Here is a 24,006-nt window from a genome sequence, read left to right on the forward strand (position 1 = left end):
GGGATACACATGCAGTCACCGTAAAATTCTACACTCTACAATATGATACAAATAATGCATCTGAGGATACAAAATATAGAAATATTTAAGACAATATTTACAGAACTTTTACAATACTACATTGTTTATATATGTATAGTTTTTTATCATTAGGAAAACATTTAAATTTAAGATATTATTTGTAAATAGTATTTAATGACTCTGGAAAAGACAAAATATTGCATTTAAAACCATTACCAACATTGCCCAGCAAAATGATAAATATTTTTAAAAAGTTCAATTTTAAAACAACATTAATAAAACAAGTTGAAAACCATGAAGAGCGCATACTAGGAAACTATTTAGAACAATCAACAGTAAGCAGCGTGGGGATTATAGTAAACCGTATTGCCACAAAATTATACCAAAAATTAAGGGGGTTAAGAAAGGAGAGAATGTAACCTTGACTAGAATCAGAATAGCAATGTAAGTAAAACAATGGTTGTGATTAGATGTTTTTGAGTTCTGATCTATATTCTGATCAGTAATCCCAAATTCTTTTCAAGAGTAATGTAACTCAACAACGATTTAAGACATTTTAGGGTAAATAAAAAATCCATATGCTAATTCTGAATGTTAAGTGCCCACTGAGTCTTCACTTCTTTTGAAATGAAGTTATATCGCAAATTGTTATTGCACAAATTTCTACAAAACAAAATTCATATTTTATCAACAGATAAAGTTCAATGTGCTGTTCAAATAAAAGAGGTTAACACTTTTGATCATTGTGCAATCTCCAGTCACAGTAAACACATGAGTTAAGATCAGAACATGATCTATTACAATAACTGAAACATGCTTCAGTTGAATTTCAACCCATAGTTATAGGATAATTGAGAACAAACACATGCAGTACACAACAAAAGTGAGTACACCGCTGTGCATAAAAAATTGTCACCTGTCAACAATAGTGTTATTTCTATATGTAGTGCATTTCCTCTTATGTGCAAAAATTATTACTTTAGAAAAGTTTGTTGAAAATACAGGCCCAGGTGAATAGGGTACAACAAGGCTAAAGGCACATCTTAAGAAAACTGTGTTTATCGCTACTTCCAAAGTGTCAGATTGCCAAAGAAAAACAAAACACCTTGCATATATACATACATACATTTATACCATATTTTTTAAATATGATGGTTTTATAAATATGGTGATTATCTGTTAGGACACCCAGTACAGTATATTGTATTTATCATCTGAATCTAACCATGTCATCATGTTAATTATTGTACCTTTATCACCAAAAGCAGGGACAACAGCATTTTTTACCAAGTTATATTTAGATGGGACAGTGGACAGATGAGTATTGTGTCGAGACGAGAATAAAACTCAGGTCACCGTGAGCAGATGTGCTGTATAAATCGGCACACTAAGAACAAGGCCATCGGTGCCAACAGCTTTAATTATCTTAAACAAATTATATAGTCAATTTAATTTATTATCATTTGATACATAAATCTACAACAGTATATAAATAAACAGAACACAACAAATTTATGAATATTAGATCACAGTAGCCCAGAATTTCTGTGTTTCTTTCTGCCAAATTTCCATGTGTATAGTCAAACCTGTAAGATGTTAAGGAAAGTGCTGAAGTTAATTTTTGTGCCATCTAGTAGTGTAAAGAAGAATTAAGTCAAATGTGCTTTTTACCCCAGTGTACCTTTAGTCCTGATGTACTCTACATATGTAATGACAGACACACAAGTTGGAAAATATGTGGTCATTGAAACAAAACGTCTCAGGTTACCTATGTTACAATATACAGGTATACAGTTCCCCAAAGTGACCTCTAGAGGATGCAGTTCGAAGTTCCCTCGGAAGGGAAGGTCTCAAGTTATATTGGTAACCATGGTTCCCTGAGAAGGGAACGAGACACTGCGTCCTCTAGAGGTCACTTTGGGCAAATGCCTTCTGGAAGACCGGGGTCTGAAGCATACATCTAAACACAACAATAAAAATGGCCGGCGACAACCTATGGTTACTTTACTGGCGTGACCACAGTATAAAAGGGTGCCGGGAGAACATGTCATCGGCTTCTACATTTGAAGCTTATGTCTCAGCACGGTGAGGAGTCTAGAGGATGCAGTGTCTCGTTCTCTTCTCAGGGAACCATGGTTACCAATATAACTTGAGACCTTCCCTTCCGAGGGAACTTCGAACAGCATCCTCTAGAGGTCACTTTGGGGAACTGTATACCTATGTTGATATGCTGAGGGGAGTGCATGCCAATACTAAGGAGAGCACTAAGTACTAACTCAACCAAGTTAAGGGAGTTGCCCCTAGGACGCTTTGACGGCTGACAGTGACATCATCCCCTATGGCCAAATGCCTGAGTTATGCACCAAATAACTTACCTTTGAGGGGCTGGCTTGAGGAAGTCTGAGCCCACGGCAAAGCTCAATGCTTGGAATCAGAATAAAATGATTCCTTAAGGGGAAGTGGCTGAGTTTCAAGGCTCACCTAAACCCATATCTTGGCCTATTATCCAGGGGGCTAGCCTCTGCTCTTAAAACGAGCTACCAGAGGATCACATGATACTCTGGGAACTAAGTAGCAAACACCCTGCTTAAAAATTTATAAAAAAAGATACAAACACAGAGAGTGGGGCCCAAAGTAAGAACAAGGGCCTGAGCCAACGCAGAGAATGGGGATGAGGCTAGCATTGCGTCACCCTTACCATAAACGATTTTAGAAAGGAGCACAAAGGTTTAACGTACACACCTACCATGAATATGGATTTTAAAGAAGTGCACAAAGAACTACTGTGTTGCACTTACCATAAATATGGATTTTAGAAATACCTTTACTAAAAAGGTCACAAAAACCACAGTGGGCCTGTACTTGATGTGACTGAGACTGCTCAGGAGTAGCAGGATACTCAGCTTAGCGCCTGTGGATCTAAAGGTGGTGTGTCTCATTGAAGAACCCTCAAGCTGAGGGGAGCTTCGCCATCCAGACTAAAGCAGTCAGAAAGTAAAGTGAAGAACTCTAGATAATCATGCCCACTTGTATTTCTTGAGTCTACCATGAGAGGAACCTAATAGGGAGGCAGAAATGGCCTTACAACCTAAAGGCTAAATTACAAACCAGTATTCAGTTAAAGACAATTCATCATTGAATTCAATGATGTCATCATCCAGCTCAGTTATGTTTAAATAGTACTGTGCAATAAGATACTTCTTAAGACAGGGCCTTGATACTCAGAAGAGAGGGCATGACAGGCGCTCAGGCGGGAGCGGCTTTCTCATAGAAACCCTCAAGAACAAGAGGAGCACTACCAAGCTTAACCATACAAGTATCGTCAATTTAACGTCAGTAGAGTGGGGCCCAAGTTAGGATTCCGAGGTCTGAACTCAGAGGAAGGGCACGAGGCTAGCATTGTGTCACCCTTACCATAAAGGCTTTCAGAAAGGTGTGCAAAGGCTTAGTGGACACACCTACCATGAATATGGATTTTAAAGAAGTGCACAGAGAACTAGCATGTGCACTTACCATAAAAATGGATTTCAGACTAAGCTCTAAAAGCAAAGGACTCGCAATCAGGGAGAGGAGCTCTTTTAAGCTCGACCATAAGACCAGCCCGCCGGGAGGCAGAAAATAGTCTGGTTACCAGAGAAAGCTGAAGGGCTTGAATTCCAAAAGTGGGTTAGAAACTCGTAGGTGACCCTCAGGGAAAAAGGGGAGCACTGGTAGGTTCAACCATAAGAGCAGCCAAACAGGTAGACAGAAGGAGCCTAACAACCTGACATGGCTGCTCAGTGGAGTTCTGAGGAGCAGAAGACTCAACGAGGGGAGAACTCATGGGCTTATTTGGAAGTGGCATTCTCATAGGTGACTCTCAAGAGCAAGGGGAGCACTTCTAGGCTCTCCTTCTAGAGCAGTCTAACAGGGAGGCAAAAAGGGCGTAACAAACTGACAACTGCTCAATGGAGCTCCAAAAAGCTCACAAACGAGAAGGAGAACTGATATGCTCAATTAGGAGCGTTGTGCTCAAACAAATAATGACCCTTGAGGACAAGGGGAGCACTGCTGGGCTCAACCAAAAAAGCAATCCACCAGGGGTTTAAAAAGCAGTCTAACAGCAGGCAGAATGTGGCCTAACAACCTGAAGTGGCTGGCGAATGGAGCCCCAAGTAGCAGAGGACTCGACTCGACAGAGAGAAACTCAAATGTTCAGTTTGGGAGTGGCGTGATCACCAGTGACCCTCCAGAATGAGGGGAGCACTGCTAAGTTCAAACAAAACATTAGCCTAACAGGGAGGCAGAAAGAGGCCTAACAACCTGATAAGGCCTCAAAATGGAACTCCAGGGAGTGGAGGACCTGGTGTGAAGGGACCCTCCGATGCTCAAATGGGGGCAGTGAGCTCACAGATGACCCTCAGGTCAAGGAGGGTCCCTCTAGTGTGAGATTCTGAGATTCTGACAACCTGAGATTCAAAAATACAATATAATCTCAGGTTGTCAGAATCTCAGAATCTCACCCTAGGCCTCAGGAGGCCTCAGACACTTAACTGGGAGCGGCATTCTAAAAGGTAACCCTGTGATGTGAGGGGAGCACTGCTAGGCTCAACCAAACAAGGGCAATTAATCAGGGAGGCAACAAGCAGCCAAACTACCTGATATTTAACCAGACTGATAGAATCTGAAGAAACAGCGGGACCCGATAACCATTCATGCATACAGAGCTACTGCTCCTCAGAGCTGAAGCTTTCAGGAAGGGTTTCAGCAGAAACACATCTCACGCATACCTCAGGGAACGTAGTGTGCTCAAGTCCACTCCACAGAGGGGCGATTACTGGTTCAAATATAAAGTCAGTGTGACAGGGAGGTTAGATCCAAGATGGTGGCGCGGTCGGACGCAGCGGCTACTCCGGGTCCCAAAAATTGTGTTTTTATGTTTTTTTAGTCTCGTTTTCTCTTCTTTGTCTCACCTTAATGCAAAATCATCAGATAAACACTTGGAAAAACATCTATGATCGACAGAGCCTTTTGGAAATCGGCAGTGTGTACAAACCCCAGCTTTCGCGGTGATGACTGAGAATCTAAGAGGCCTCTGTCTGACAAAACACTGTACATCGCTGGTGGAGTTATTTTTTTGAAGTATCGATGGTTTATCTTCCGCGGGAGTTCACGGCCATTGTTATTGTCGCAGTCTACGTCCTCCCATTTGCTAAAGTGAAGAATGCCCTTCATGAGATGTACAGCACCATCAGCAAACAACAAACAAAAAACCCAGATGGCTTTTTCATAATAGCCGATGACTTCAACCATGCTAACTTAAAGACAGTTTTGCCAAAGTTCTATCAACATATGAACTTTGCAACAAGGAGAAAAAACACACTGGACTTTATTTACACAACAGAAAATAATGCGTACAAGGCTGTATCCTGCCCCCACCTCGGGTACTTGGATCACATCTCTGTTATGCCAATTCCAGAATTCAGACCACTTCTGAACGCCAAACCAGTTCAAAAACACATCACAGTTTGGCCAGATGATGCTACCTCAACATTACAGTACTGCTTTCAGTGCACAGACTGGAACATGTTTAAAGAGGCAGCTACCTCACAAATCACTTCACAGACATCAGAGACACATGGAGGCTGTGGCAAGCCTTTCAGACCATCACTGACTACACACCCCTCCCGGATGCACTCAACCACTTTGATTCATGGTATGAAATGCAGAATGACACACCAGCACAGAAACTGCCCATACCTCACAACAAGGTATGTCTCCAGCTGACGTAAGGAAGACCCTATCTAGGATTAACCCACGCCAGGCTGCAGGTCCTGACAACATACATGGCTGTGTACTGAGATAGTGTGCTGAACAGCTGACAGATATCTTGTTGTCTGTGTGCTCAACCCACTGCTCTTCACACTGCTGACCCAAGACTGCACTGCCAAGTTCAGCTCCAAGTGCGCATCACAGAGGATCTCACCTGGACCACCAACACCATGTCACTCTCCAAGAAGGCCCAACAGCGCCTACACTTTCTCTGCCGGCTGAAAAGAGCAAGTCTCCCTCCACCCATCCTCACCCAATTCTACAGAGGAACCATAGAGAGCGTGCTGACCAGCTGCATCACTGTCTGGTACAGGAACTGTAGTGCAGCAGACTGCAAGACCCTCCAGCGGACAGAGAACACAGCTGCAAAGATCATTGGTGACCCTCTCCAATCCATCCTGGACATTTTCCTCACACAATGATCCATCAAAGCAAACACTATCATGAAGGAGCCCGCCCATCCCTCCTACAGTCTCTTCCAGCTCCTACCATCAGGAAGACAGTACCGGAGCATCAGAGCCTGCTCATCCAGACTGCTCAACAGCTTTTTTCCCCCAGGCTGTGAGAGCCCTGAAGTCAAATCACCCTAACCCTTCTCTGAAACCCCACACAAACCCCCTACCTCCTGAAACACAAAATACTCAGTTATATGTGTGTTTACATGCTTATGCACTACAAATCATCTTGTACTGTTCCCCAGCCAGCTGCTTGACTTACAGTGTTTCTCTTTGCACATGTACAGTACTATGTGATGAGAGTGAGTGAGTGAGAGTGAAGTGACATTCAGCCAAGTATGGTGACCCATACTCAGAATTTGTGCTCTGCATTTAACCCATCCGAAATGCACACACACAGAGCAGTGAACACACACACACACACTGTGAGCACACACCCGGAGCAGTGGGCAGCCATTTATGCTGCGGCGCCCGGGGAGCAGTTGGGGGTTCGATGCCTTGCTCAAGGGCACCTAAGTCGTGGTATTGAGGGTGGAGAGAGAACTGTACATGCACTCCCCCCACCCACAATTCCTGCCGGCCCGGGACTCGAACTCACAACCTTTCGATTGGGAGTCCGACTCTCTAACCATTAGGCCACGACTTCCCCTAGCATGTGAAGCATTCGTATAGTCTATATATTTTTCTTTTTCAGTCTGTGTATAGGTAAATATTTATATTTAGTATATTAATATTCAAAATCTGTCAGTAGGTTAGTTGTGTATAGGTACAGTGTTTAAGTGAACCATTCATATAGTCTGTATTTTTTATGTATTTTTAAGTATAGGTAAAAATTTATAAATAGTATATTTATAGTCAAAATCTGTCAGTTAGTTGTGTATAGGTTTATACTCTTACAAAATTTTTGTATGTCTGTATTTATGTAGCACCGTTGTCCTGTGAGACACACCATTTCATTCCACTGTATGTCCACACATGTAGTGGAATGACAATAAAGCTCGAACTTGAACTTGAAAAGGATTCAGAATTATACTGGGGACCTAATGCTAGGAAGCTCTTTTGCAGAAACCCAGGCTGCGTGTCCAAAAACATGAAGCTGAAGATGTAGGGCTACCAGCCAGCCTGGAATTGTTTCTGACGGGTGAAACCACCCATAATTAGTTAACAGCGAGATATTCTGTCTTAGTAGGGGGTCAAACCTAATAAAGTCAAAAAAACAGAAACAGGACCAAGTAGCACTGCAGATAAAGGCTAGTTAGGGAATTTAAATAAAACTTGCAACAGAGTACATGAAATGGATCATACCCCCACTACCCATGGCTCTCACACATTATTCAAGCTCACAGATATATAATTTGAAGGCAAAGTCTGTAGAAAACAATTGGGTCTGGACCGTCAGTAGATAAATCTATGAGACATAGAAACTAACCAAAAACATAGGTCAGCCTGAGAGACTGCAATGCAAGAGCAGGAAACTCCTGCCTAACCTCGGTCAGGTGGAGGGATGGTGGCATCAGGGGAAATGAAGGGATGAAGATGAGCTCCTGGAGTGCAATATAATGTGGTTATCTGACAAGAACATGATAAAATAATGTGTCCAACATCTGCAGACAGTTATACACATTATACAATTCCTATATAAACAGAAGGAAATTACTGATAGGGAAAGATTTCCCATCAGGTCCTTTCCATGTTCTGCCTATCAACTGGAAACTGCAAGCAATGGGCAGACAATTCTCAGAGCAACTGCAACGTGCAGAATGCATTCAGCTACCATGGGAGCCATTACCTCGGAAATCAAGTGAGAATGGAAACCGCTGCCACGAATGCATTGCTAATCTCACAAGAGCCGAATGCACTTGTGCAAATGCTATCTACAAACTCGGGTAAATGGTGAAGTATTCACCTCCCCCTCAGAAGTCCCAAAAATGCATCACAACGAGCACAAGCCGTCTCTTCATGAGTCGAGTGCTTTCAATTCATGCCTATTCCTAGGATGGCAGAGCACATCCAAGTCCTTCGAGAGCTGAATGTGCTTGCTCTTCACCACACACACAACACACAAGCCATGTGAAACTGTGGATATCAGAGCAAAGCCTCTGGTGAAGGTAACATGCACTCCTAGTCATATAGCTTAATAGTAACATAAACAGTCAGTTAAGATGAAGAAGCCATGACTTGCTGGATGACATGTTCTTCCGGAGCCCTTTTATACTGTGGTCATGACGGTAATGATGTCATTGGCTGTCACTGGCCAATGTTATTGTCATGTTTAGATGTATGCTTCAAACCCCGATCTTGACAAAGGCTTTCCCCCTGAACTGATTTTTCCAAGGAACCTAATTGCACAAACATAGTTATAAAATAACCTGTGAACATAAAAACTTTTACAATTTTAAACATATGCGTTGTATCTTTCTGCATGTCTGTTTGTACTCACTGTACTAACTTCTGTTGTATACTGTATACCCACTCTCACATACACACACTCAGATACACACACTCACATTACCATTTGCTTATGATATGATGCAGTTCTTGCTCTTCCGCCGTTTGCGTGTATGTAGTTGAGTTTGACCACCCATCACTGTAGGACTATAACGATGTCGTAATTCCTCGTTGTCGAAGTATCGTAGCTGCACTGGCCGAGGAATGACTTCACCCAGAAGGTAACCATCATCCTCTGACACCTCTGATGAAGAGGAACAGGTTGAGCAAAACTGATCTTCATCCTCAACAGTTTCTCCATACCTACCCATATACTGTCCAATCTGTGGACCTCCAGGATCCTGCAAGGTAAGGTCAGATGTGGTTCGAGGACAAGGCCTAAAGAATTGTTGTCGATACCCATAATTTGCTCCAAATTGATTGTGTGAAACTCTTGATGAGGATGGTCTCTCAAAGTCATCGTGAAATCTATGAATGGGGTCCCCAGGGAAACTCTGACTGTCCGTGGCTAAATGCAGGGCATTGTCTGACCGAGAGCGGCCGGAGCGGTAGTGGTATTTGTGACCTTTGTGGCCCTTGCGGTGGTGACGTTGACGTTGGCGCTGCTGTCTGGGTGAGTCTTGTGTCTGAGTGCGTCTTGGCCGTGGTGTCATTGCTTGGGTATTACCTTCCTGCATACAGGACATGCTTCCTGCAAGACCAATGCGACCTTTGACTGGATCCTCAAAACTTAAACCTCTAGGTGAATCCCAGTATAGTGGAGGAGGGTACCTTATTCTGACAGGCATGCCAATATCAGCAAGAGGTCTTGGGACAGAGCTCAGGGATTCACTGCTGCGGAACTGCATTGATGAGTTTAATGTACCCATGGTGCCTTTATCAGATACATTTACCCCAGAGTCTTTACTCAGGTCAGGCATAGAAAATCGAGAGAAGTGCTCCTGACGCCTGTTGGTCCCATCTAAAGAGTTTCCTGCTGAAAACAAACAATGGACAGAGATCAGAAATACTTATACTACATGAAATGTGTAACAGTTTGAATAAACCAATTAATGTCTCATTTTGAACATACTTCTGTCAGATATTGATATGAAGTACCATGATTTATGTGCCAGCCTAACTGAATTTATGCATACCAGTAGTGTAGGAAAGGGCCAGTGAGTCAGTAGAACCTCTTGGTGTTTGTTGTACTGGTGTAAGTTCACCATAATTTGGCCCAAATTGGTGCCTGCTCCTCAGCAATGGTGGTCGCATCTCCCTGGGAAAGCCTTGCATGCTTATACTGCGTTTGTCCAAAAATCCAGAATTACGGCTTGGTACTTCATTGAAGCTCATTTGTGCTTTGAGCTTAGGAGCATGGAATTCAGGTTCTTGACCATGGTGCATCCAGTTCTCATTGAAAGAGTGGCCCCTCAGAGCTGCCATGGCTGGAGGCTTTTTGGAGTTACCCCCAGGCTGTTCTTTGGACCAAGATTCTGAACTGCTCACTATCTTGGGTGGCTGATTTGGAGAAGGAGGGTAAGCGCTACGTATGCTACATTGGCTTCGTAGCTGATGGGGATTTGAAGATGTGGAGGATTCTCTTTGTTGAGACTCATAGGTATAAGGCTCATCCCTGTTTACCCAAACTGACTGCTCATGATTCAGACTTGGAGATCGACTTGGTGTTCTACTTGGGGTTCTCGTTGGTGTGCGGTGGGGTGTACGACTGGGAGCTGGGCTGGAGATGCTCAGCAAATCCATTTGAACAGCTAGAGGCTCTGCATCACCAACCAATGGTGTAGGGCCAGATGATGTTTGTCGTATACCTTCACCTTTGCCTTTTGTCCCATTCTTGCCAATCTGAGTACTGTGGCGTGACTGACGGGAACGGGCACTCTGGAAAGCAGAGTCTGAAGAGTCTGACAACTCAGGTTCATCCCCTTGGCTGCAGAGACGGGAACAGTAGATCAAACCTTGTTTCGGCAGGAAGGGACAACCCAGCAAAGACTGATTGCAACGAGCACAGCTAAAGCACTCTTCAGTGGCATGCCAGTGTTGACCTTCATATGCCATTTGACCTTGGTCTATACCTAAAACACATTAGATAAAAATTACATTAGACGTCACATAAAATTATTCTTGGCTTATGAAAAAATAGTACTGGAATGAACCTCAATTCACTTTTTTTTTTTTTTTTTTAAAGTTTAGTTTTTGCAGTGTAGTGTTACATTCAAAGAGACATATTTATATCTTAACTACTGTTTAAGGGTACTTCCCCAGTGACAAGCTGGTGTAAAAAAAAACACTATTTTGCACATTGTTGCAAAGCTTTGTGTGACAATGCATGAAAATGAGTTCAATAAATATATTTTGTACACATCCTTTATTTTTGTTAGTATAGTAATGCTTAAAGGGGCTATCTGGAAAATTAGGAAACCCTTCTTATATAAGACACCAGTGGTAGTGAACTGCAGCCAGATATTTACTGTTCATGCTGGTGCTCTTGCACACCCCATAGTGATGTGTGTGAGCATCGGCAAAGCTGTGAATATATTGTACAAGAGACATAACATGATAAGGTAAGAATAACAATAGGTAATCCTAAGGTAATTTAATTAATGATAGATAAGGTAATTAGAATTGCACTTTTATGATAGTTTGACTATCTCTCTTTGCATGACATTGTATATTAAGTACATTTATGTGATAGCTTATGCCAATGTTGGCTAGCCAACCAGTCTTATAAAATTTGGTGGCACAGCCAGGGCATCTTATAAGGAGGTTTGGAAAGATCAATGGAAACAAATCTCTGAAAGAAGTGGATGTCTAAACATAACAAACAGTAACTCTTACAGAAAGAAAATCTATATTATTATATATGAACAGTCAATATATTAAAGAATTTTCAGTATATTGGTAATCATATAGAAGAATAATACATTGTAGTAATATATGACAATATACTGAATATTACATAAGGATTTACTGCTTTCCATATATTGGGGAATATAGTCACATTTATATGGAAATATAATATATATATATATATATATATATATATATATATATATATATTAGAAATATATAAAGGTAAATATTTATTTTAATATATTTTAATTTATGGAATTATATATTTGTTAATATATAAATATTGGCTACACATAATTTAACATATGCAGTATAATGTCTTACATATACAGTATGTGAACATGTTTGCAAAATATATGTATCCAAATATGAGCAAATTTATTGTATCAGTGAAAGTATTGTGGCCAAGTATGGTGATCTATACTCGGAAATAATGCTCTGCATTTATCCCATCCAAAGTGCACACACACACACACACACACACACACACACACTGTGAACACAGTCAGTGCTGCAGTGTCTGGGGCGCAGTTGAGGGTTCAGTGCTTTGCTGTACATTCACTCCCCCCACTTTCAATCCTTGATGGTACAAGACTCAAACCCACAACCTTTGGGTGACAAGTCTGTCTCTCTAACCATTAGGCCACGACTTCCCCAGTGTTTGTGAATTTTGTGTGGGTTTTTATTTTAATTTCACATGTAGCTAATATATTAGGGTTTTGCCATACCATCCACGATAATGCCGGTATAAATTTTAACATGATAAAAAAAAGTGTCATATTGCAATATAAATAATATAAAATTGAGTGAATAAGCAAAAAGACCGAACAAATTGTACCGAACAATGACGTGACACAATCAAACACTAATGCAGCACTAATGCAGCAAACATGACGACAGTATGGAAGCATTTAAAACTGTCCGTGAAAGAGGCAAAAATCATTGTAAGCACCAACAGCAAAAGAGTGTTTAGTACTGCAGCGCATGTCTTCGATGAGAAGAGGAAGGGGTGGATGTTGCTGGTTACTTTATGATGATTAAAATCGTGAATAGGACTTAAACAATTAAATACGCTGCATAACGTTATGATTTCTAATTCACGCAAACAGTGCTGCCATTACTGGTACCCCATAGAAATTATTATGAGTAAAATATATCAGAAATATATTCCTATTCATATTCACAATTTTGAGCACACCAGCGTGATTATGAACATGAAATTATCTAGCCATGGCTTCCTGTTTCACAGAAATATAAATAGCCAAATTCTGAATGAATCACCCATCACAATGAGAAAAACCAAATAGTATATTTCTGATGTGCAATAAAAGATAATTGAGCTTCACAAATTAGAAAGTGGCTTTAAGAAAAAAGCTAGAGAAGTGAAAATTCCCATTTTCACCATCAGGAAAAAAAAAATTAAGAAGTTCCTAACAACATGCCTGAAAGAAGAAATGTGTCTATTATCGTCTTAATGCATGTTGAGGAGGATGTTTTTCTGGGTTATTTTTTTTTTAACCCAAATGCTGGGTTGAGCCTTTTGAGTAATTTTTTAGGGTTATTTTTTCAGTGTTTGGATAGTTTTTGTATTACTCAGATCTAGGGTCAAACGTAACCCAGCAGTTGAGTTAGTTATCGCTGTAATTTTGCTTCTCTTCTGGAGAGAGCAGTTCTGAGCGCCATCGATTTGTGTAACGATCGGGACACAGGAGACGGGAGATCCAAGAGTGTTTGTTTATTGGGTAATCCAAAAATCTGAATCAAAACAAGCAGGGGGTCATAACCACAAATCAGTACAGAAACAAACAAACAGGAACCAAGAAACTCGAAACTAGAGAGAACACGAGGAAACCAGGTGATGGAAAATAAGAACTCCATGAAACAGACAGAAAACAGACCGGTTTAAATAGACGGGATAATGATGATGAAAGTGAAGACACCTGAGTGCAATTAACAGGTGTGCAATTACCGTGATGAAGGGACAAGGCTTTGTGGGAAATGTAGTACCTGCGGTGAGGTGCCTATGGGGAAGTGAGACCACTAGTGGACACCCATGGAAACAGACCAGACACCGTGACATTACCCCCTCCTCTACGGAGCAGCTACCAGATGCTCCACCCGAACACAAGAACAAACCAAGGAACACAGAGACCAGGAGGGAGGTGGACCGGCGGAGGAGCAGGGGGAGGGAAGGAGGGCCAGGCAACAGAGGGAAACAGAAACAGGAAGTGCATAAAAACAAAAACAAGGAGACCAGGAGGGAGGTGGACCGGCGGAGGACCAGGGGGAGGGACGGAGGGCCAGGCAATAGAGGGAAAAAGAGACAGGAAGTGCAAAAAACAAAAACAAGGAGACCAGGAGGGAGATGGACCGGTGGAGGACCAGGGGGAGGGACGGAGGGCCAGGTAATAGAGGGAAACAGAGACAGGAAGTGCAAAAAACAAAAACAAGGAGACCAGGAGGGAGATGGACCGGCGGAGGATCAGGGGAAGGGACGGAGGGCCAGGTCTACAGAGGGAACAGAGAGAAAACAAAAAAAAACAAAACACAAGACCAGGAGGGAACAGAAAGTTCGGGGCCCAGGGCCGAGCCGACAGGGCAAGTATCCCGGGAGAATAAGGGTGGAACTGGAGCCGTGCAGTCAAGACAGAAGCCCCCGAGGGCGGCGCAGAAGACCACCACATGTGCCTATGGGGAATTTCTTGGCACAGAAGACCACCACATCCGTGCGGTCGAGACCGAAGCCCACCAGGGCAGCGCAGAAGACCACCACAGCCATGCAGTCGAGACTGAAGCCCACCAGGGCGGCGCAGAAGATCACCACCTCTGTGCGGTCGAGGAAGAAGCCCACTAGGGCGGCGCAGAAGACCACCACAGCCATGCGGTGGAGACAGGAGCCCACCAGGGCGGCGCAGAAGACCACCACAGCCATGCGGTCGAGACTGAAGCCCACCAGGGCGGCGCAGAAGACCACCACATCCTTGCGGTTCGAGACCGAAGCCCACCTGGGTGGCGCAGAAGACCACCACAGCCATGCGGTCGAGACTGAAGCCCACCAGGGCGGCGCAGAAGACCACCACATCCTTGCGGTCGAGGCAGAAGCCCACCAGGGGGGCACAGAAGACCACCACATCCATGCGGTCGAGACAGAAGCCCACCAGGGCGGCGCAGAAGACCACCACATCCGTGCGGTCGAGACAGAAGCCCACCACAGCCGTGCGGTCGAGACAGAAGCCCACCAGGGGGGCACAGAAGACCACCACATCCGTGCGGTCGAGACCGAAGCCCACCAGGGCGGCGCAGAAGACCACCACAGCCGTGCGGTCGAGACAGAAGCCCACCAGGGGGGCACAGAAGACCACCACAGCCATGCGGTCGAGACTGAAGCCCACCAGGGCGGCACAGAAGACCACAACAGCCGTGCGGTCGAGACAGAAGCCCACCAGGGGGGCACAGAAGACCACCACATCCGTGCGGTCGAGACCGAAGCCCACCAGGGCAGCGCAGAAGACCACCACAGACATGCAGTCGAGACTGAAGCCCACCAGGGCGGCGCAGAAGATCACCACCTCTGTGCGGTCGAGGAAGAAGCCCATCAGGGCGGCGCAGAAGACCACCACAGCCATGCGGTCGAGACAGAAGCCCACCAGGGCGGCGCAGAAGACCTCCACAGCCCTGCGGTCGAGACAGAAGCCCACCAGGGCGGCGCAGAAGACCACCACAGCCATGCGGTCGGGACAGGAGCCCACCAGGGCGGCGCCGAAGACCACCACAGTGGGATCGATGACACAGGAGAGCAAGTCTGGTTAGGCAAGTCTGACAGAGAACATGAACAGGTTAAGGGTGGCCTCCGTGGCCACGACAGGATAAGTCGAGCGCTCAGAGAGTTCGGCTGAGACGTGACGAGGCTCTGGAAGTTCCGCAGAGACGAGGAAAGGCTCTGGTGGTTCAGCAGAGACGTGGAGAGACTCTGGTAGTTCAGCAGAGACGTGGAGAGACTCTGGTAGTTCAGCAGAGACATGGTAGATCCGTGGTGTTTTGACTAAATTCCGATCAGATCCAGCGGTGTGGGATTTTGAAGATTCATTCAATTAACCACCCTCCGTCAAAGGGGGAATGAGGGGAAAATGTAGTGCCTGCGGTGAGGTGCCTATGACAGATTTGATGAATTCGTCTGTAAAATACAGGTTTGTATACATATTATTTTATCTATAAAATCATTACTGTGCAGTATATTGTTAAATTTTATGCAAAGCAACATGGCACGTGGTATGAATCACCTTTAACGAGTGTTGCGTTCTTTTCACGTGATGAAAAAGCCTGATGCTTTGCATAAAATAAACAATTTTATTCATAAAGATAAAGAATAGAAATACTTTAGATGTTAAAATATTTCCTCAGAGCTGTTTACTGTTTGTTTTATGGGCAGGTTATAAAGGCAGTCGCAGTGTATTTCAGCTATGACTGAAACGCAGGGTGGCTGTCTTAGCCGTGAGCAGTTCCCCGCCGAATACGACTCTAGCTCGGGCCCGAGAACAAGTGTGTCGCAGCGCAGTTGCAGTGGTATCAGAATAACAGAAATAGTAATATAGTAAAAATGAATAAACCATAGCTGGGTTAAATCAATCCATTAAGCTGGTTTAAATAACCCAGTTTGCTTGGTAAAATTAACCCAAGATGGGTTCTGTCCTATATTAACCCAGCTCTTGGCATAAAAAATAATAATCAAGAAAAGAAAATGCTTTCACCAAAAAACAAACTCCAGCATATTCTGTTGATAGACATGACTGGAACTTCAAATGGGATTGGCCCCTATGGTCAGATGTAACTAAAAATTTAGCCTCTTAGCAGCAAAAACACTCAAGGTGGGTTTGGTGAACACAGGGATAAAACGTACCTCTTGTGTACAATGAAATATACTGCTGTATTTTTGATGTTGTGGGCCTATATTTGAGCTGGAGGTCCTGGACATCTTGTTTAGACACATGGCATCTTTGATTTTATCAAATACCAACAGATAAAAAATCTAAAAGTGACTGAAATCTTATAATGGGCCATGTTTGGATCTTCCAACCAGACAATAATCCAAAAACAAACCTTAAAAACAACACAGAAATGGGTCACTGAGCACTAAACTAAACTTCTGCTATGGCCATTCCAGTTCCCTGACCTGAACCCTGTAGAATATGAGTGTGGTGAACTTAAGAGGAGAAGCACGTCCATCATGGAGCTGGGAATCTGAAGGATGTGGAGTTATTCTGATGACGGAATGGTTTCTGATCTCTTGTCAGGTGTTCTCTAACCTCATTAGGCATTCTAGGAGAAAACTCCTATACTATTTTGGCAAATGGAGGTTTCAAAAAGTATCGAATAAAATAGAACCGTTAATTGTGTTTAATGTGTATTAGAGAAAAACATTTATTTCATAATGATATTTCCCCCATTTTGAATTCTTATTCTCCAATGAAAGGTTAGATTTTTGTAATTTTTGAATAATAATACATCAAAAATATTAACAATGCAGTTTTATTTCCACAGCCTTCTTTGATCATAGACACATGACACACCATAAAATTCTAAAAGTTCTATAGGAACTACCAGTGATGTAAGTGTACGTTGATTGCCCAAACGCATACGAAACACCGGCTACCTGGCATTTTTAAAAAAAGGATTGTAAACATGTTTACTCCATGACCACCACATCATTGAGTCTTGAGTCTCTTGACCTTCTGCAAGCCCCGTCTTGTTCATGCAGTGATTGACGTGGCGCGAGGGGGCGGAGACGTGATCGGTTCGGAATGCATTTTCAGTGTGCACATTGAATTTTGCAACATTCATTGAATGAAATTGAATGAAAATGCAAATTTATTTACTTAAAAATAAATACAAATGGTAATCCATTTGGCAAAAAAATGGATTACCATTTGTATTTATTTTTAAGTAAATAAATTTGTGGTTACCATGGTTTAACAATAGTAACCATTGTCTTTGGATTCATATGGAAGCATATGGGTAGCAATATTCAATTTGGAATGTAATATGCAAAATGACAATGCAATATGTAAAATGGGAATGCATTTCCGTATTTACATTTACATTTAATTATATATATATATATATATATATAATTTTTCTTTTCAGTCTCTTCATTCTGGCCTGATATCTATCTCTCTCATGACTTTAATACTCAAGATTTAACAAAATTATTATTTCTAAATTGCCTACATGTCACAAGTAGTACATCACTACAATATCTCTATAGAAAAATCCCAATACTGAACATGAGTCATGTTTTTCTCTTACAAAAATTAACCATGCTTTTATTTTATATATATATATATATATATATATATATATTAAAACTCATCATCTCTGGACAACACTCTGAGAACATTAACTTTCTCCTTACTGACACTCCTGCTGCCCCTGTGGTTTTGGGGCATCCCTGGCTGGTGCTCCATAATCCCCACTTAAACTGGGGAAAAAATACTGTCTTGTCCTGGAGTGAATATTGTCATGCTTCATGTCTGTTGTCTGCATGTTCTCCTGTGTCTTGTTCTGTGTTTCAGGATGATCACACTGGCCTGTCTAACGTGCCACGTGAGTACCTCGACCTGAAGAGAGTATTCAGTAAGTCTCGGGTTGCTTCTCTACCTCCGCATCATCCCTATGACTGTGCTATAGAATTACTGTCAGAGAATGGGCTTTTTGTCAAGGCAGAGAAATGATTTTTCCATGCACAGTCTGTTCCTTTTTTGGGCTACATCGTCTCGGCCGAGGGGGTGCGCATGGATTCTGACAAGATCCAGGCTGTGGTGAATTGGCCAACCCCAGAGTCTCGTAAGGCCCTGCAGAGGTTTCTGGGCTTTGCCAATTTCTACTTGCGGTTTATTCGCAATTTCAGCCAGCTAGCCGCTCCTTTGACTTCCTTAACCTCCATCAAGACTGCTTTCAGGTGGTCTAGTGCAGCGGAAGCTGCATTTTCAAAACTCAAAGGCTGTTTCGTTTCAGCTCACATCTTTATTGCCCCTGATCCTTCCCGGCAGTTGGTGGTGGAGGTTGATGCGTCAGAGGTGGGGGTTGGTTCTATCCCAGCATTCCCTCACGGACGGGAGGGTGCAACCTTGCGCGTATTTTTCTCACCGTTTGTCCCCCGCCGAGTGTAATTATGACATTGGTAACAGAGAGCTGTTGGCAGTCAAGCTCGCTTCGGAAGAGTGGCGTCATTGGTTGGAAGGTTCGGGGGTTCTTTTTGTTGTTTGGACCAATCACAAAAATCTTGAATACATCAAGTCCGCTAAAAGATTAAACTCTAGGTAGGCTCGGTGGGCTCTTTTTTTCGGTCGTTTAGATTTTTCTATTTCTTATTGTCTAGGTTCTAAGAATATCAAACCGGACGCATTATCTCTTATTTTTGATGTTTCGGATCGCCCGTCTTTTTCCGAAACCCGTGTACTGCAGAAAGTGTTTACTTCTGCAGTCACACGGGAGATCGAGTAAAAGGTTCACACGGCCTCTCAAGGGGTAACGCCCCCCGCCTGGATGCCCACCGGGTCGTTGTTTGTGCCAGAGGCTTTAAGGTCCAAAATTATCAGATGGGGTCATTATTCCAAGGTAGCTTGCCATCCTGGGGTTAATCGTACCAAGTTTCTTGTTAAACAACGGTTTTGGCCAGATTGACCCTAATCCGGGTGGGGGCGCACACTAAGGTTCAGGCCGACCGCCACTGGTCGAAACCTCACGTCTACGTTGTAGGTCAAAAAGTGTGGCTTTCATCAAAAAATATTCCTCTTCGATCCGTCAGTAATAAGTTTGTGCCCAAATTTATTGGCCCATTTACTGTCACCAAGATTATTAGTCCGGTGGCAGTCCGCCTCAAACTTCCTCCGGCATACAGGAGAATTCATCCGGTGTTTCATGTATCTAAATTAAAGCCAGTTTTTCATTCATCCATTAATCTGATATATATATATATATAGTACTGTGCAAAATATTTTTATTTATATCTTCTGCTGTATCTTCTGTGTGTCAGTAGGAAATATCAGTTTACATTTCCAAACATTATTTTAAACATTAATTGAAATAATCCATTGAGATTTTTGTTAGCACAAGGAGTCGGACAGCAGCCAAAAAAAAACTTTTCATCCTAGTTGCACTTGCATTGTTTTTCATTTGTTTTTTTCAGGTAGGTTTCTTTAAGTATCTTGGAGACATTGCCACACTTCTGGATTTAGTCTGTCTCAGTTTGTTCTGTTTCTTTATGGTATTCCAGACAGACTGGGTAATGGTGAGATCTAGTGATGCGCGGGTCGGGGTTTTTTCTAACCCGCGGGTCCCGCTTTTATGAAATGATTTGGCCCGCCCCAGCCTGCCCCGCAAATAAAGTAAAATTTCTTGACCCGCGCATTGGGGACATCATGGAAGTTACGTTGCTACTTAGATCTTCGTATCGTAAACTTATCAATATAGGCTATAGGTAATTGCACTATGATGGTTCGTTCGTGAACAAATCTTTTAGGTGAACGAATCGTTATCGTTTACGTAATCCACTGACCATAGACAGTAAAAGACTCATTTCTCATTCAATGAAGTTCCTCCCACTAATAGCAGCACATGCGCAGCTCGTGAACAGCTCTGTGAACTGTTTCATCCTGTCAAGAAGTCCACGTTTAATCCCCGATAAAACATCGTGCTTTGTTAACCTGAACAATTTATTTAACTATATATTTAATGCGATCATGCACACACTTTAATAAAGCCAAATCGGTTTTTGTCACAAGTAAATACATTCGTTGACTTAACACATAAGACACTCTTTTTCGCCAACTGCTGGCGTATTTGTGTAATATGAAGAAATGGTCACTGAACGAATCAGTAAATGAATCATTTTGGTGAATGAACTGAAAATCAACGAATCTCTAGAAAGAATAAAACTTTCCACCACTAAATTCTATGCAACATAAATGGATTTTTACAAATTTTGTTTTTAGTGACCCGCCCCACAATAAAGTGCCAATACCCGCGGGGCCCGCGGGTTATGAGATGACCCGCGGATCACTAGTGAGATCAGATCTCTGTGTGGGGCACTGACTGTTGTCAGACTCCTTGTGCAAATTTTTTTTAAATAAAATCTCACTGGAATATTATTTATTAATGGCAAAACTAATAATTGGAAATGTAAACTGATATTTACTACTGAGACACTACAGCAAAAGATAGAGAGCTGTAGTTTGCGTATCATACGCTCATACAGTGGTTTTGAGCCACCTTTCAGTCTGTATTTCACACAGTGTGATGAGAAATGGTGTGCTGCTCAGAAACACAGAATGTGTAGAGAGGTGGTGCTGTATATATATACACACACACACATTATTTAAATACTACATATTTTTAAATATTAGTCATAACATTAGTGAATAGATTATATTTTAGTTTTAAGTTATCGACTTATTGAGCTATTGGGCACTCCGGTCTATAACATACTTTGGTTATTATTTCTCAATATTAGTGTAAAACAACACTCTATTAAAGACTCTATGCTTTTAAAGGGGTCATATGACATTGCTAAAAAGAACATTATTTTGTGTATTCGGTGTAATGAAATGTGTTTATGTCGTTTAAGTTTAAAAAAATATATTATTTTTCACACACTGTACATTATTGATGCTCATCTATGCCACACCTTTCTGAAATGCATAATTTTTTTACAAAGCTCATCGTTCTGAAAAGCAAGGTGTGCTCTGATTGTCCAGCTATCCAGTGCATTGTGATTGGCCGAATACCTCAAGTGTGTGACCGAAAGGTTATTTTTGATCGGAGAAACGACAAACAACAAGCACTTCTCTACACTGCCTCAAGGCTCAGTACTAGGGCCGTTATTCTTCAAGCTTTACATGTTACCTTTGGGAGATATCATCAGGAAACACAGTGTTATGCTGATGATACTCAGCTCTATATTTCTTCACGGCCCTGCGAAACATATCAATTTGAAAAACTAACGGGATGCATAGTCGATATAAAAAAAACTGGATGACGAGTAATTTCTTACTGCTAAATTCTGAAAATTTTTTTTTTAATTATATGACTTAAAACTCTGCATGTATTACCCTAGAACACTGTCTAAGACTTGATGGCTGCTCTGTCAATTGTCCGTCATCAGTTAGGAACCTAGGTGTGCTATTTGATAGCAATCTTTCCTTAGAAAGCCACATTTCTAGCATTTGTAAAACTGCATTTTTCCATTTCAAAAATATATCTAAATTACGACCTATGCTCTCAATGTCAAATGCAGAAATGTTAATCCATGCATTTATGATCTCAAGGTTAGATTGTTGTAATGCTTTATTGGGTGGTTGTTCTGCATGCTTAATATAAAAAAACTCCATCTACAGTAGTTAAAAATGCAGCTGCTAGAGTTCTTACTAGAACCAGGAAGTATGACCATATTAGTCTGGTTCTGTCAACACTGCTCTGGCTACCTATTAAACATTGTATAGATTTTAAAATCTTGCTTATTACTTATAAAGCCCTGAATGGTTTAGCACCTCAGTATTTGAATGAGCTCTTTTTACATTATAGTCCTTCATGTCCGCTGTGTTCTCAAAACTCTGGCAATTTGATAATACCTAGAATATCAAAATCAACTGCGGGAGACAGATGCTTTTCCTATTAATTCCTATGCTTTTCGTCTAAACTCTGGAATAACCTACCTACCTAACATTGTTCGGGAGGCAGACACAGACTTGCAGTTTAAATCTAAATTAAAGACCTCTTTAACCTGCCTTACACATAACACACTAATACGCTTCTAATATCCAAATTCATTAAAATATATTTAGGCTGCATTGATTAGGTAAACCTGAACTGGGAACACTTCCCATAACACCCGATGTATTTGCTACATCGTTAGAAGAATGGCATATACACTAATATTAGTCTGTTTCTCTCTTATTCCGAGGTCACCGTAGCCACCAGATCCAGTCTGTATCCAGATCAGATGGTCACTGCAATCACCCGGATCCAGTACGTATACAGCCAAGATGGTGGATCAGCACCTAGGAAGGACCTCTACATCCCTGAAAGACAGTAGAGACCAGGACAACTGGATGAGCCCCAGATAGAGATACCCTGTAAAGACCTTATCTCTGACGACCACCGGGACAGACCAAAGGAAACAGATGATTCTTCTGCACAAACTGACTTTGCTGCAGCCTGGAATTGAACTGCTGGTTTTGTCTGGCCAGAGGAGAACTGGCCCCCCGACTGAGCCTGGTTTCTCCCAAGGTTTTTTCTCCATTCTTTCACCAATGGAGTTTTGCTTCCTTGCTACTGTTGCCTCTGGCTTGATTAGTTGGGGACACTTAATTTACAGCAAAATCATTGACTTGATTGCAAATGATTGCACAGATACTATTTCAGCTCAACTGAGCTGAATGATGACATCACTGAATTCAATGATGACCTGCCTTTAACTTTCATTTTGCATTATTGACACACTGTTTTCCTAATTAATGTTGTTCAGTTGCTTTGACAATCTTTTTTGTAAAAAGCGCTATATAAATAAAGGTGACTTGACTTGACTTGACTATTCATGGACAGCTCAGATATCACAGAAGATCCCCTGATCTTCAAAGAAACGCTTGAAGAAATTCCTAATCAGGATGAGCAGGATCGAGGGCTCCCTCGCAGGCACAGCTCTCGTAGGAAAGATTAATCTCAGCATCAACAAATGCCTCGAAGTGAAAATCCTGTCCACCTTGTACAGTTTCAATATTCAAGCACCTCCCGATCTCAGCCACGAACCACTTTTCCACTTCCTCATTGAGTGCTCCCAGGACTCAGATCTTCTCTCTCCTGACTCAGTCGCTTCTCTTCTTCGTGCAACAGGGTGGAAAGCCACTGCAAAAAGGAAGCATCTATCAAGCAAAAAATCTATTACCTCCAGAAAAAATGCAAGCCATAGCACAGTAACCAAATCTCTGCGCAACAGAGAGATGACCAAATTATTTCCGCTCTAACATCTATTCAAGGAGTGCTTTCCGAGATGGACGAAATTATTCAAGCACTGGAAGATCAGCGTTGCATTTCTACACCATGTCCTACATTTCTGGGTGTACAGTCCTCCAAATTTTCACTTCCTGGTAACCTCTTCAGTCACCAAGTGTACACAGCTGATACTTTGCCCCCCAGGAGAACAATCAGGTCCACCGTGCCAGCTGCTCCTACAGGATTGCCATTCTTCCCTCCAGCTGCTGCCTTTTCTCCACAGCTGTGTGCCCAAATTCTAGCAGGTAAAGACATTAATTTAATCAAAATTCTGCTTTGCATGGATACTAATAACTGAATGGTTGTCGATTGCAGGGACATTGCAGTTGTTTTAAAAGACAATGTTTCCAGGCTATCCAGGAGCTTAATTATGCCT

The 24,006-nt window shown here is 42.3% G+C and overlaps 1 protein-coding gene across 3 annotated transcripts in view; it reads right to left on the reverse strand.

The window, feature by feature from the left end:
* Positions 1-8,616: 8,616 nt before the first annotated feature.
* Positions 8,617-24,006, reverse strand: part of prickle2a (prickle homolog 2a) — a 152,629-nt gene continuing 137,239 nt past the window's right edge. For 2 of the 3 annotated variants that reach the window (XM_059502947.1, XM_059502948.1), the window contains exons 7-8: positions 9,872-10,807; positions 8,617-9,711 (exon numbers count right to left, since the gene is read on the reverse strand). In XM_059502947.1, coding sequence (XP_059358930.1) covers positions 8,807-9,711; positions 9,872-10,807 — 1,841 coding nt within the window. In that variant the 3' untranslated portion in view covers positions 8,617-8,806. The remainder of the gene's footprint in view (positions 9,712-9,871; positions 10,808-24,006) is intronic. The other variant, XM_059502949.1, reaches the window with a different exon arrangement.

The sequence above is a fragment of the Carassius carassius genome, chromosome 21 (assembly GCF_963082965.1).
Source record: "Carassius carassius chromosome 21, fCarCar2.1, whole genome shotgun sequence".
Classification (NCBI taxonomy): Eukaryota; Metazoa; Chordata; class Actinopteri; order Cypriniformes; family Cyprinidae; genus Carassius; species Carassius carassius.